This window comes from Echinococcus granulosus, assembly GCF_000524195.1.
Source record: "Echinococcus granulosus chromosome Unknown EG_S00006, whole genome shotgun sequence".
Taxonomy (NCBI): Eukaryota; Metazoa; Platyhelminthes; class Cestoda; order Cyclophyllidea; family Taeniidae; genus Echinococcus; species Echinococcus granulosus.
In genome coordinates this window covers 906,687-923,037 of record NW_020170386.1, presented here as the reverse complement: position 1 = coordinate 923,037, position 16,351 = coordinate 906,687, and the positions used below count along the sequence as shown (strand labels likewise).

The window sequence follows — 16,351 nt, the reverse complement described above, 5'->3', positions numbered from 1 at the left end:
TTTTTAGAACCTTATAACTGTGATGGATTCAATTANCTGAATGGCTGATCTCCTTATCTCAACTTTGCCGTTTCTGCATAACCGCTAGAGGACCCCTAAATAATACATGTTCTTCCCCCTGTAGTCGTTCCCTAAGCCTTCAAGTTTCTATCTGTTGAATGTTATTTTTGATCTCCACCCCAAATATGGTCGGAACGCTTTCTGAACTTTTTATTCTATGCATCGTGTTTGATGCCCGTTTTGGATACACGTGTCAAGAGGGCACTAACGCGCTCCCTGTATACAGCCATCCAACATCACTTCCACATTCTTTTCAATTAAATCAGCAATTAACACCTTGTTCACGTTGTACTAATAGGGTTCCTTTGGGGACTAATCCTAGTGCAAACTTACAGAATGGTAAATCATTTGGAAACCCCAGTAATCTTGCCTTAGTAGTGTTCCACGCACAAAGCCCAGTGTATTCAGACGTTTGTTGTAAACACGTGCTCGAACATTATGCGTAAAATATGTAGGGGACGTTTTAAACCATTTCTTTATCCATAGAATAATGCAGACTTGACGAAAGTCTTACATATTTGAGTCCATTATAATAGCGTAGCTGTCTACCGCATTTACAGACTATCGTTTTTCCGACAATTAGGTCACAAAACAACTACTTATCAGACAAAAACCATTGACGCAGAAGCATGAGGCATTCAACGTTGGTCCAGAGGTATATACACATTCAGGCAAGTGAGAAATAAATACAGGTTAGTTTTACTCATTTTCGTCCCAGTACCGTCTTGAAAAGCGGCCGTAGACAAGTTGAAGGTCCGGCGACGTTGAGGAAAGGATGTCGCAGTAGCTGTGCCCCAGTCGCTCTTTTAGCATCGTTCCGTGTCAGAGCAGCATTAAGGAAATCGCGAAGGTCAACAGATTGCTAAAAAAAGTGTTACTCATTTTGACAAGTAGTCCATTAGGTCTCAGAGAAGACGTTCAACAGGTTCGCAGTCAGAATTTCAGAGGAAAGCAGGTCATTACAACCCAAAGATTCTTTCGCAATATGAAGTCAACCATTTTAATTTCCTCTTGCCACGAATCTAGCCGGTCGTTTTTTAGCACAATTCAGGAGATGGTGTCACCTGTGTTGTCATTAATAAATCTGCTAATAATAAACTAAAGGAAGCGGTAAAATTATACGGTAGAATTGAAGTTAACCGACGTAAAAGGTATTGCTTCAGTGTTTTATTACAAAAATATCAAGTTAGAGATCATAGGCTATTCTATTTGTAACATCAGAATATGATTTTGTATTGGAAGTGTTTGCAAAATAAAATTGGTCTTAAATGCTTTAATAGGACTAAATGATGAGTAAATTTATTTCCGCATTTAAATCTACTCTAGTAGTGATTTACGCTGATAGCTGCAACTTGGAGCCCAACCGAGATCCATTATGGGTCATTGGTATACAGTTAAATAAATTGGAATTTGAGTTAAAGGAGAATCTAATGAAGCCTTAAACAAAAGCCTAATGTCGCAGAAGAATCTGTAACATTGTTTTAAGGATTAAAAATGCTATCAAATGCCAAAGCGACACAGAAATGTCAATACTTGAGTTTTCATGCATTATGAACAGTAGGATGCAAGAATAACATGAATCAAAACTTTTCCAAAACGTTTATGAATTTACAGGTACCGTGCCACTAGGTCTGACTTCATCGCTGTGAATTAGCTGCCTGCTAAAGTTGCATTTGTACCGCAACTGGAATGGCTGAGAACCGCATCTAAGGTGCAAACTGGTGGACGTAACTAACTTTCATTGTGTTCACAGCATCCGAATTTGAAAGGCTTCATAGTTCCTCACGCATAATCAAATTAACTAACTTAAAGGTAAAAGACATCTGCAGGAAAGAAAATAAAAAAACTCACGTTCTCTGGGTGTTTGAGGTGAGGCGTATAACTTTCTCGGATGAGATGCATAGCAACAGAGGGCGTTTCGTTAAAAAGACTTGGTTCTCCATCGACCATTTCGATAATCAGCACACCAAAGGACCAAATATCGACTGCTGTGCTGTAGGGAGCTCGAGCTATCACCTCAGGTGCCATCCAATAAGGCGTTCCAACTAAACTCCGTCGACGTGGACACTGCGGAGTGATCTTCAAAAACAGCACATTTCACATTCATGTGCTCGTTTATTTCAATTTGTCTCAATATCATTAAGAATGTTATGCCAAAGATTTCCATGTCATCAATAGCAAAGTGGTTCTTAATACTTAATTAAATGCCGAAACAAAGTTGATGAAATAAATCTTCCAATGTGAGCGAAGTGTACTGCAGTCAATAGGCACGAAGTTAATCGGTCTTCTACCGTACTTAAGCAATAGGCATTGAACAACTTTTACAGTGGTTCGTAAGCCATAATAATTTTGGAGTGAAAAGAACTGCAGTGATGAACTGATTATTACGCCTAACATTTGTTGGTGTACTCAAATGTGAATATGAAATTTAATAATGAAACAAACTGAAAAGCAAGTTTTAGGTGACACTTGCCAATATTTGAAATGGTGATAATTTCGAATCAGCAAGGTAATTTGCAAAAAGGAAATGTAAAATTAACGAGCAGAAGGTGATTGATGCATAAACTCAGTAATCAAACTAATGCAAGTACTTTTACCCTTTCACAGTGAAATCCACAAATGTAACAACTTGAGTCGTAAAGTAGAGACGAAGCATTATAAACCAGCATAATTTATACAAAAGGCAATTTTAAATAATGAAGAGCAAGACCTACTGTGGCGCAAAATCCAAAATCAGATAGTTTTACTTTAAAATCAGAAGCAAGTAAAATGGAGTCCGATTTGACGTCTCGGTGAATGATGCCATTGCTGTGAAGAAAGGCCAACGCGGAAAGAATGGGGATACTCAGGGTTGCTATTTGATTTTCGCTCAGTCTGTAAAAATAAGTTGTATCGTAACTATAGGCACACTTTTCAATTTTCACTACTTTAAAAAACCGCTTTGCTTTAAGGAAAAGAGACGGATAAGTACAGTAATATGCAGAAGCATTAAAATTGTGGCAGTATATATCCAATTAGCATAGCAGCAGAAAAATTCCGTAAAAAAAAGTAGAGAATAATGCAAACCTTTCAAGCAATAAACTAACGTGGTGATTTTCCATTTCCAATGAAAAGTGTTTCCGCAAAAAAAATCGCTTTAGTGATGAGAAAAGTGAGGCAATGTAAAGTAAGGAAGGCGTAAATTAGCAAAGTACAAAAACTATTATATGCTAAGTCAACGTACTAGTGGAGGGCGCTTCATGATTTTACTGAGTCCAAAATGTGCATAAAAGATTCCAATCCGGATTACAAAACAGTAATTTTCACAAACAGTTCGGAGGGATCCTATCTGTACTCTAGACTATATGTGAAGTTTGATACTGCAATTATAAATTGTGAGTTTTGAGGTATCCTTTTCGATTTACAGGCAGTGACATCTCCTTTCTGCTTAACAGATAAAACAATAAGTACATTTAAATGGTTTTAATCTTTTTAAGCAAAATATTTGGACATAAAAAGAGTCCAGTCAAAATTTGTATATAAAGAGAGCTATTGGGGTGGAAATCTTTTCAAATTTTTTTGCTATGGCTTCAAATTCCGCCTTTTTTCAGATACGAAAAGATTGTGCCTATTTGACACACGGAGTCAAGGACAGTGAGTGTGAAAGTAACTTTCGATAACCTAGATAATTAAAGTTGAATCGTTCCTTGATCTTGGTTTTTATAAAGTTAGTAAATCCAATATAAAAATTTTTAAATATGTTCTAGAATTATTTGGAACTTAACATAAACCACGATAAAATCTCAAGAACAAAAATCTTCTTACAAACATTACACCACGGGATTCTTTAATTACATACTAGCTCCTGGCTAAGATGCAAATTTATTCGGGACGGAACACAAGCAGATGTCGCACCTAGGAATATCGAATGTAATTCTTCAAGCTGATTATGCAGTTGCTTACGAAGTACTCTTCATATCATGCAAACGGTGAAATTTTTTGCTGGGTGCGCAACAGCTATTACAAGAACGGCGCCATGTCAATAGAACCGGCACAGTGGGAGAGAACCGCATGTATGGGCTTGATTTGACGACACACCAATTACTTTTCAATTGGGTGGAAAACACACGGAAGCACGTTCTTAAATGTCATTGAATATTACCTAATCAGATTGTGTGATCAATCAATGTCACCTCAAGGCTTGTGGATACGTAGTAAAATGCAACTCGTCGCCACTTAATGGTGCTTAAATTGCAGACTTTAAAGTGTAAAAAGCTTGCGCTTACCGAGTATGTGAGAGAATGGATGTAAGAGCTCCACAATCCATGAATTCCATAACCACCCAAAAGTCGTCATTAACCAAGTAGCAGGAAAACATTTTCACAATATTGGGGTGAGAAAAAGTGCGCATGAGCACCGCCTGAAACAAATGCATTTATTATAGGCGTTAAAAATGCCAATGTATGCCACATACGGCGGAAACCGTATATACCTAGAATTTCTGACTAATAACTACAAGGTAAGCAGAAAATTTTGCAGTATCTTATTCTGAGGATAAAAGGACAACTTCTCGTCCATGTTAATTCGGGACAAATCATTGACGTTGATGCTAAAATTTTGATTTAAGAAATTTCGTTTGAGACCGATTACTATTGGTCACACCTCTTTGTCATACCACCAAACCAAAGAAATGTGATTATATTCACCAGTACGTTTGCTTTTCAAAAGTGCACCCCAGATGTCGTAAACACATGCAGTGCAGACTGCATTCATACCTACTGTAAAGAGAAACAAAAGCATTTTAAATTCAATGGGGGGAAATTGGTGCCATATTTTTTAAGCGGTAAAATGCGGAATCACTTCCGATTCCTTATTATTTGGAAGAAAGCCAATTTGTTCTGAAAGCGGGTATTTTCATTACTTGCAATCCCATCTGTATCGTGAGTTCTACCACTTTTCCGATTCCTTTCAGATTTCTGCACAATGGTTTTTACTGCTTTGATGGGTAAAGCCTCATCAACAATGCAACATTTTTGACTGTTATGTTCACACTTTTGAACGGAGCATAATCCCATGAAGGCATATTGATAACTAAGATCTCGACACTGTTGAATCCAATTTTTCTCATGCATATGTGCCTATGCTTTTAACTTTTCACTTTCTTTGTTGAATATGCATCGTAGCATCAACTAGCTCCTTAAATTTGTAGAACAACAAATGCACTATACCTATCAAAAGCACTTCCACCAACTGGATACTAATATGGGGTTGTAAATCAGATTTCGAGTGGAAAATAAAATGTATGGTGCTCGCTCTCATTTTCTTTTTAATAAGAGGCAACAAAAAGCTGGTCTTGTGTTTTCAGAAAACTTTTGTCAAAAGCATTGATTGTTGACAGAGAACACCCCTTAATAATTAGCACTGTAATGGATTGAATCTGTCATCTGCACTTGGGTTCATGGCATTCTAAAATAATTCACAAAAGTACTCAACTATTTCCAACCCTTAACTTGTAAGGTTTGATTGCTTTATTGGGGATTTAAATAATAGCCCCACTAGTTTGTTCCTTAAGTGCGACCGAGGCTTATTTTAAACAGTTACAAGCCACTCCATCAATACGAAACCAAGCCTTAAATCCATAAAAAAAGAATTTGTGAATTATGGTAGAATTTCAAAGCTATAAATATGTGCATAACACCAGCAAATACATCGAATTGCCTCAGTAAACTCTGACCCAAATAACGATCATGCGGATGATTCCTACCCCGCATATTAATTGTGGGCATCCCACAAAAAAGTAGCTTCATCAAAATTGCTCAGCAATCAAAAACATTCCTTCTTTTAGTGATTTTGCAGATGCGCAAGGCGTGCTAAACAACTGCAAAACACGTTCACGCAGGATGTATAACATTTTTATGAAGAAAGATACCAGTCAATTCTGCCGAGAGGATATGAAAAGAAGCTTTAATTACTCGTCAAATTTTGTTTGAAATCAATTCCCACCTGAGCACCCACTGGTTACATTTAGAGACCATAAGGTCAAAAGAATTTTCTCGTTTATACCTTTTAGGTGGGCGTTCACACGATCGCCAATTATCCAGTGATCATGTTTTAAATGATAGATTTCAGCGGCTTCTGAAGTGCATCAAAATAGATCTGTCCACGCGCCCGATCGTTGGGAACCCTGTACTCTTTTAATTCCGTATGCACCAAAGTATATAAGAATAAACACCTAATTAAGTTTAAGTCAAATGAACAATGAGATGGAAGATAGTATTTAATAGGTCCAGCTTACCTCATTAATAAGGAGTTCAGGTCGCTGTTGGCTGGCGATATTCATTTTCTTGATAGCCACAAGAGTGTTGTCTGGCAATTGGAGGGCCAACTTCACCACACTGGTGCTGCCCTCACCAATCGTCCCGAGCTCTTTCAATAGCGATCGAGGGTCCCCAGGGTCTACTTCCCTAGCCAGTAGATTCTTCAACTAAAAATACTACGTTATAAAATTTCTGATTCATGTTTACTAATAAACAATCCCTTCATGATCCTACGTGATTCACCAGACTGTGTTAGGACTCAACTGGTTCCTCGATACTCATTAATAATAGGATTTTCCATCTCAATCAAGAAATTGCAAATTGATGTAACAGACGGTTCTGATGACGGATTATGTTATTTATATAAAAATTAGTTACATTGAGAACCAATTGCATGTGGAGAACAAAAGTAAAAGGCTACATTTAACAAACTGTAAAGATAACAGCTACTTATCAGAAGCAATGGCTGCTCTGTTATGCCAACACCTTTCAAACAATCATTTGACTTGCAAAAGATCACACAGTGGACATAACCTGAAGCTGGCCAAATAGGCAAGCGCCGGTATAGCGAAACGGTGACGCTGTGCCAATGAATAACAAAAGGTTTTCCTTTGTTACTTGACTAAAAAGCGTAATCAAACTGAAACGGAATGACTGAGCATTTTCTAAAATTGGTACCTTACCCATGACACAATTTACAATTTTCAACTTAAACTAAATCAGTTCGTGCAAAAATTTGACTTTTTGCTACAAAATAGATTTCAATATGAAGTTATGGAAAAGATTCAGTCTTATTCCGAATATTTCCCCTAACCATCTAACGTCTTAACAACCAAAATAGAAATGGCTAGGAAAGCATTTCAAAAAATACAACTATTTTTGAGTGTGGTTTTTTGAACAGATAAAATCTTGGCCATGAGCGCTTCAAGTTCTTAAAATAAGTGATGCGAAGACTGCAGTTCCCAAATCTTACTATTCCATTCCTTGCACTAATTTGCTTTTGTAAACAATCATTTGGATTCACCCTGGCTTTTACATTTGAGGCATTCATGCTACTTTAAATTGGTTTCTTTAGAGCGTCCTCAAAATATTGCAGAAACCGAGCCCTTACGAGTACGCTGATACCCTTTCTGATAAACTGCTACTAGGAAATGTAGTAAGTCACATCACATGGCTTTAAATGTAGGAGCAATTGGCTACATGAAGCGTCAAAAAAAAAATGGCACACATGCGTGTATGCGTGCCACCACTTGCACAAGAACTTCTTTAATTAAACTGGTCACACCGACCCACAAATTTCAATGAGATATTTGTGATTATTTATAATATATCAACTTATTTTTGAATGTTCCCTACAAAGTTGCTTCAAACCCACCCACTCAGTTGAATTAAAATGAAATCACAACGACTTTATAACGATGGATTTTTATGATATAATGCCGCATTAGAAACAGATTCAAGCAAGTTTCAACCGTGAAAGTGAAGTAATTTATATAGATATTGTAACACTTGCTGTTGTGATGGCAATTAGAATTTCGCGCCATTCCTCATGAGGGTTTAATGAGGCTAACCCGATTAGCGGCTTGGCACAGTTGAGCTACCGTCTGCTTCTCATACCATGCTCTCACTTTCTGCCTCACACCACACGAACCATCGGGGACACCACTCAAGAATGGCAGTCATGCACAAGGGCGCAGGCGACGCAAAATCCAAGAAATTCACATGGGTCGGTAGAGCACTCACCATCATCGACACCATAGACACTTTGACTTCACAATCTCCCCAGCTTAAAACCGTTCAACAAGTGCATGACTACCACGTCTACCAAATCCTCAGTATTTATAACGAACAGTCTTCTCGGATTAAACTCCTAGCATTTAATATGACGGTAAACTGGAAGCTGCAGATAGATTGCCTCGACCTTAATCAGAGTCTAATTTTAAAACGGGAACTCGGCAGCTAAAGCTAGTTAGTATTAATAATTTTCTAAGATAGTGTCAAATGCACCAATTGCAGTGGGCTGATAATAAGCTGCAACTACATGGGAGTAGTCATGGTGGGAGAAAATAAGAGAAGAAATGAGAAGCAGCTAGTTGTTACTTCGAACAGACATTTATTTCCCGCACTGAATCGTATGAAGCATTGTTCGAGTGTCGTAGCTGTAAGGAGACGCCCAATTTCCTATCGCGTGCTCTGATGAGTGGTCGCCAAAACAACGCTATTTAGTTTTGACACAGTGCCTCGTTATACGCAAATTTTTGGGTGGAAGAAAATGTAAGTAGCGACTTCTAAGTTTAATTTTCCATAACAATTCACAAGCTCAATATGAGTAGATTATCGAATTCCGAGAACTACTTATATCCCACATACAATGGAACATAACATTTAGAAATACTTAGCGTGTAGTATATTTTATATGTTAGAAAGGATCCGCTGCATAGGTCTGACTTTGGGAAAAATACAGCTAGAGTCAATCCGCAAGGGTACTACGAGTGTGGCATGACTTCTGCCGCCTACTAAGTTCCAGGTCTTCTTCTCGAATTATCTACACCACAGTATACTAATACACTTTCTTCCACAAATTGTTTAGTTTAAAAGGTCGTGTTTTACGGAAATGTATTTTAATGGCATTTTCCAGATGAGACTCCCAAACCCTTCATCGACTGTAAAACTACTGCTTATAGCTTACCAGATGGTGTCAAACTCAAATATACAATAACCCCTAATTTTTTTAAAACCTGAAACGAAATTTAGTAAGAGAGCTTATCGTGCCAAAGGTACTCACTTGAGTAAATGAGCAATTGGCAACTGGAACAGAAGGTTTATTCTGACGAACAGGCCCTTTGGGAAGTGTAAAAGCTGGATGCTCCCTAAACCCGTTCGAATTTACCAAAGTCTTTAGGTGATTCAATGACTTCGATTCTGCCACCCTATTTCTTGTCTGCTTTTGTGGAAATGTTTCGGCTGGAGACGTCTTTACTTTCGGTGAATCATTCAGAGACGATTGAACTGCTGCACGTCTAACCAAAATCTGTGGCTGCAGCGTCCGAATCGTGTTGGTTGGACGACTTTGTGCTAGTGGTGTGTTTGTAAAACCGTACCTATGGTCAGCCTGGAGTTGTTCCAACTGGCTCCAAGTAGAAGGAGTTTCGTATCTACTCTGTAGAGTAGGGGAGGCTTGATGCTCAGAGGCAATGACTCGATCGTAAATGCTTCGATAGCTACGCTGGAGTCGCTGTCTTGGAGGAATGTTAACACGATTAGGCAGCTGAAATGCCATATGAGATCGGTATTGCTTGGATCGTTCTGCCACCGGTGGGGGAGAGTCCACTATACTTACTGAAAGTCGAGCGACCTGAATTCGAAATTCGAAAACATTCACTTCGATTTTCGTTGTAAAATTCGTCAGTCTTAACATTTTCCAAGATAGTTTACACCACCTTCAAGGCTCTTGATACTAACTATATCCTAAATTGGAACGTGTATCTAAGTTAGAACTTTGTCAGAGGTAAGAATGAACACGCAATCAAGTAATGTGATTTTTGAATGAATTTAGGACAAAGCGTCATTCACAGTAAAAGTTTGATACAAAAGGAATTCGGAAACTAATATACTCTTAACGAATCATCTTTTGATAAATAAGCCTGTCAATTCCCCCTCCATTGCAAAAAAACAACGAGCAAATGACAATAATTCCCATTACCTAAATCATGATTGAGACGCAAGAAATGATGTCATAATCAGGATTGCAACAAGCAAGTTAATTTGAAACTCACACTTTGATCGTTGTTCGTTCTGAAACCTCTTCCGATGGTTTGTCCAAAACCAGTCTAACAAATAAGATAAGGTAAAAAAAGTAGATTTTTACAAAACCGAGAGTAACAATAGTGCATTACCATTAGCAAATCAAACATTTCCATTCTGTTGCATTACGCTCGATTTCAAGGTTAAATCAGTAAGTGAGAAGCGGTGGTCCAGTCGAATATTTTAAAAATATAGCAGAACACCAAGAATTCTGATAAGTAAAACCCCTAAGAATTCCACACATCGCTTTTACAAGAGGACATTTTGAAAACAAATCCCTCAGTAATTTTGTAAATTCGTAAAACAGTAACAGGTACTAATAATCAGGTGAACCAGATATGTTTTTCCCATAAAATTACTTTTTCCTAAAATTACATTTAGAAAGGATCGTTTCTTCCCCCTAAAAGTCGCTTACTAGATAAAATTAAGGTATTTTCTCAAGGCGGAATTATGGTCATGCAGGGTATTGGGTGTAACGCATTAATGATAACTGATCAACAAATGGGCGACAAATGATATTCCATTATCGCACGTATTTGCTGAAACCTACGCCATGCAAGAAGGCCCTCCCGAATACAGTCCATCTGTTTCAAACTGACACCGAAAAGCTCAAAAGTAAATTTCGTTTTCAGGGTTTTAACTCAAGTTAATGATTTCCTCCCTGATAGGCAGACAGATTATTACTTCACTTATAAATTGCATTTAACCCTCAAGCAAATACGAAAAATTGTCACAGGACTAGTTCTACAAAAAAATAACTTGTTTTGTTCGAATTTACTGCACTTCTCACCAACAGTCGACTTTCTCACGTTCGCCGATTGGACATATGACAGCCTCTGCGAGGGAACGAGTTCGCATAGGTATCTCGGTCAAACGACTCAATCAGAGAACTGATTGATTATTAAGATCAGGTTCAAAATAATTTTGAGCAAGCTCTTCTTCAAACCCTAACGGGTTCAATAAAAAAGCAAAAGTCAAAGTGGCCACAAAATGTGCACTTTCTGATGAAGTGATTGCGTGGTGTATTTTAAAATTAGACTACCTCTTATGACAACTTTTCAATAAGGACTAAATGCGTCATTACAAGGACAATCTAGCAATCGTCATAGGCTGAATCAAAGTGCTGGGTCCGCTAAGCTTCAAGGGAGTTAAAATAGGAACGCACAGTAGGGTCGACACTCCGTTAAAAAGGCGCGAATATCAGACAAAATTACACGGGAAAAATGCCCGTACAAAAAACATCTTACCAGTAAAGCTTAAATCAAATAAATTAAAACAGGTTCAAGAAAAGTTGGCAAGCTTCAAATCGGCATCAAATTGATGCAGCATTGGTAAAAAGTTTGACATTTCGCCGCAACTAAAAAGTAGTTTCTTTCTCAGGGGCACGCCCCATACACAGCTATCCAGGCTACATTCAACTGAGTAGTTCAGAACACTAGAAAGATGTTAAAGCATCAGTGTACTATATAATAAGAGCTACCTATTTTCAAAGCGGTGTAAACTGAAGTAGTTCTTGTGATCGTACTAAAGCATTTGCAATTGACGAAAACTTATGGTTTTTTTCGAAGGTGCTGAGCTTATGCATGCGGTAGCATGGTGCTGAAAATGACCATGCAACTTGGGACAGATCAAGGGCGTTCAGTGTTGTATGAAATTAAACGGTCTATTCCGCAGATAAAATCAGGTGACTAAACGAATAAAGTCAAAAAAATATCCCGACAAACTGCTTCCGTGTGTAAATCACAAAATTGACCTGATTTCAAACGGTAGCACATACCTGACTTCTCCGAAGGCCAGCATTATCCATGGAGCTTTTTCTATTCTTCTGTGATAATACGGTCTAAAATCAAGGCTTTTTATTTAATTGCAAAATATTTTTGGCGTGTTTTGTTTTGAGCAAAAATTAACCCATGTTGAGGCTTACGAGACTTTTTCGATTGTCCGTATAAAGTCCATTGACCATTCGATCGTTAGTTCGTTCAGCATTTACACGCCCCACCTGGAACATAGACGTCAAAGCGAACTGCCATCGTCTGCATAAAACATTCAGTGTCCTATTCTTTAACACCCACCGAGTTATTGCGTTTGTACGTGCGACGAGTCAGTGTGGCGGATTGATCATCCGCTCCTCCTCTCAACTGCCTATTCTTCTGATCATTTTAAATAAAATATGTTAAAACAACCTTTACAGGATATCTTTAGCAATTGCTTTTTGTTTCATTACAGAATCAAAATCAAAAACCATGAATAGGAAACATAATTTCTCTACCACAAAGTTAAATATATTTGTTTTCAACTCCAATACTAAAATGAAGAAAACTAGCGACTTGCTATAACGCTTTTGCTACATTCGTAATTATTCATTTTAGCAGACTTCAAGTTGCACCAGTAGCAGAAATTCTTGAACGAAAATGCAAACTAAGACATCAACAATTTAAGAAGACTGTACCACTTTCAAAACTTTTTAAGTTATCAAAATTGTGTCTGCTATAATAATCCAGTTATTTTTACTGAACATTTTATTGTTTAAACCAGTCCGGTGTCGATAATGGATTCCAGTGCATTATTTTTAAACAGTTTGCAAGTGACTTTACACAATACTTGATGCCTCCAAGTTCGTTATATTAATCGCCACTATTTTGTTGATATTCATTCCATAAAACTATCGTACAAAAAACAAAATCATATTGTGCAATTGCGTAGCCTCCTTAGTTCAAAGCGCTTGACACAAGGTGGGAGCGCATGAAGATTATTAGTAAGATGAGCTCCCTCTCTTTCCTTTAGATATGAATTTTTTAAAAATTCTTAAAGCATTTTTTTTATTTTGCACCAACCTGAATGCAATGTGGGCATAACGTATAAACTGATGGAAATAGTTTGAATTAAAAACAAGGGGAGAGAAACCTGCACATTTCGAAACAGCACAGCATCAGAACTGATCCTTGGTAGTTTATCGCCTTCCCGAAAAGGAGAACGATCGACTTCCAGCCTGCTGACCTTTGAGATAGTAAAGTATAGGAATATTTGAACTTTTCAAATGAAATTAGCAGTAGTCTAAGCATTTTATAGCTTGGGAATTGTAAAACCTGTGCCAATATTACATCTCTTCAGTAAATATCTAAAATGGCGTTTTATTCATCATACCTGGTTGGGTTTATTAGCTGGTATATCTGCTTGAGATTCGAAAAAAGGGCGCAATCAACGAATTTTAGAGACCTGTGTACCAAGTCAACAAGCGTGTAAACTGTAAAAAGTGCTTTTATTTTTTATCGGGACCAGACCAACTTTTTGTTGGAAGAAATGTAAATTCGACTACTTTACACAAATAACAACAACTGATTTATCAAATTTAACGAGAGATAGCTATCCAATGTTCCAGGCAAAACATGAAGCTTAAGAAATTCGGTAGGCGATGTGAATGCTTTACTGCGTGTAAGGCGATCCACTGTTAACTAGAATAATTCGATCCAAAAAAGGAGAAATATAAACTATAAGTGGTTGTCATCTTACGTGACTACTTTGTATCTCCCGAAAGCTGTCGTTATTTGTTTGTGTGTAAGTGGTCACACTGCGTCCCACCTGTTTTAAAAAGCCAAAAATTGTATTACTGAGTTAAAGCCATACAATATGGTTAAATTTTGTGGCTCATTACCTGCAAATGTCTGATCTTTCGGTCCCTTGCTCCCTGATAGTGCAGTACGCGTTGAGATGGAAGTTCATCGTAGTCCTTTAGGAGCTAAAGTGCCCAATTAGAAATTGATATCAAAACAAATCGCTCCTAAGAAATAAGCGCTGTAAATTCAAAAAAGGAGAAGCCTCCGCTATAATACACTCAAAGTCACCTTCATTACCCATTGGCATAATAATGCTAGTCATTACTGTTTGCTGCTTACTAATTAAGCCCCAAAGCAATCCGAGAATGAACTCTAACTAGGAAGTTGTGATCAGTCGCAGCGTAGGATAATTTGTGAATGGCCATGCATTGTATACTCTAACATCCTTACAGCTTCTAAATTGTATTTCTATAAAATTGTTTTCCATGCGCAATTGTCGCACGGAAAAGTTTTTAACGAGACGATGCAGCTAGAGAATAGACAAATGACGCACACAAACGAGTCATTGTGAATGAGTTGCCAAAGTTATTTTAATTCAATTGATAGTACTCAATGATGCATCTTAATATTCTCAGAAAGTGATAAAGTTTATATGCCAAAATACCAAAAAATGCTACTATACACCACGATTTAATCCAGTCGTTCACACTTTATTTGTCGCACTCGTCTCTGATAAGATAGGGTCATGGATATTAAAAAACTTCATTCATTTTTTAATTATACCGAAACCTATCTATTTCATCCTGTAAGAATCTCAGACAAAAAGATTAGCGAGCTTTGCCAAACTATGGGACGAAGGATACAAGTGCAGGAAGGCACACTAGCAGTACGTTGTGATAAATAAAATGATTATTTAGAGTTGAACAAGGTTACAATACCGAAATTAACATTAGATACCTTATTTCTGCATACAATTTAGATAACAACGGTAGATTTACCGTAAAAATGTAGGTCAAGTCACATCTGTGACCAGCAAAGATAAAATTGTAATTTCAGATTGCTCATTAATTTGCATTCAGTTATCAAAAACTTTTAGATCAACAAAACGCAACAAAAATATTCAGTTTTCCAAATTCATATACCAATTAGTTAATAAGCACAATGAGTTGTAAATTAACATTTTTAAATCAACGTTTTTTGATCGCTTGAGGATGCATTTATGATCTGCATTTAAGAAGTTTCACGAATATTCAAACTATTTATAGTGAACTTGAGAAAATCTGTAAAAAACCAATTAGGTGCCTTGATCCTCACCTGAATCCGACTGAGTCTGACAGTTTGCGAGCTTGGAATAAAATTGGCTTGTGGATTCGAAACAGTTTCCATACGGCTATCGACACGCATTGTTTGAGATTGCCTCCCACTACCCTTCACCTTATTCGAATCACTAGTAATTTCATGACTTTGCTTATTAGGTAGAACCAATGTAAAGTCCATGAAACTACCTTTTCGAGGGCGCTGAGACTGTTACATAGAGTAAAAAGGCAATGTTTTTGAAAATGATTATATCAGTAATTTTGCATGAAAACATGTGGGTGTCATAAAATTTTGTCAATTTTTCATAATTCCTACCATCAACTCGTTTCTCCAAAAAAGTTATTAACTTAGCCTATTCGTCAAAGTCAGACTATGACTTAGCTTTTAAAACAGTTCACAAGTTTGCCACTAAAATGCTTGCTTTAAAAAAGCAAATATTAGAATTGCAAACTTACAGGTGAATACACATGCAAAACTTCATCAAATAAGCTTAATTCCTTCAAATTAGAAGAATTATTGGGCTTAGTGGCAGTTGAATGCCTTTTAGACAACAAAATTGTTCTGACGTCCCCATTCGCATGCCTAGAATTTGCAGCAACAACATTGTCCGTCCGAGATTCCGCTGCCTAAGGTTTAAAAGTTTTGAATTATCGAAAGCAAGCGACAAATGAATGATAGTTAAAGTGGGGTTCAAATCTCAAGTAATACTTTACCCGATTTGTACCAGAAGCTTTGCCGTTGCGACCGAGATAGTTTGAAACCATTGACTGAAACTACAAATGCAATAAAATTTTAAAAATATTCCAAGGACAATTTCTGGCTAAAGATTGCTGCGAACGTGACTCAATTCAGTAGCGGAATCAGTCACTTTAATCAAAAAGTGCCAAAATCAGCCCCAAATTAGAATTAAAATATGCAAAAAAGGATAAAACGAAAAAAAGCGAAATGATTTACTTGCGAACTGTGTGGCTGCTCCTGTTGGAATTTCATTTGCCTTTGTACACGAGCCTTACGAGATTTTCCAACAGACTTTTTCGAAGAATGTGCATCTAGAATTTTGGCATTGGGAAGTCCACGTTGATCGTTGGCTGATTCTTCACTTTTCTGCACAGCTGCAACCATTGCCATACTTTTGGTGGAAGCATGCAAAACCTCCTGGCCAAATTAAAAATAAGGCCACATGTGATTTGAAATTGGGAAGCCTCCTGAGAAGGTCATCAGGGGGAATAAACGATCATATAACAGAAATGGAAAAGTTACATTTTACGTCACAGTATAAACGCAACTAGTGTTTTCGAGACATGAAAACATTGGGGTTTT

At 37.3% G+C, this 16,351-nt stretch overlaps 1 protein-coding gene across 1 annotated transcript; it reads right to left on the bottom strand. All coding sequences in view use genetic code 11, as the record gives it.

Annotated features, from left to right (window-relative positions):
* Positions 1-763: 763 nt before the first annotated feature.
* On the bottom strand, positions 764-16,153 carry EGR_01602 (Serine/threonine-protein kinase PAK 4; the record flags this gene model as incomplete). The annotated part of the gene is made up of 17 exons (XM_024490851.1): positions 764-922; positions 1,912-2,127; positions 2,775-3,004; positions 3,677-3,720; positions 4,326-4,459; positions 6,335-6,523; positions 9,142-9,711; positions 10,133-10,186; positions 11,938-12,000; positions 12,085-12,159; positions 12,233-12,310; positions 13,671-13,739; positions 13,813-13,896; positions 15,029-15,238; positions 15,487-15,657; positions 15,745-15,804; positions 15,986-16,153. 17 exons carry the CDS (start codon positions 16,151-16,153, stop codon positions 764-766), a joined length of 2,574 nt encoding a protein of 857 aa, XP_024354716.1.
* Between the last annotated feature and the right edge of the window lie 198 nt (positions 16,154-16,351).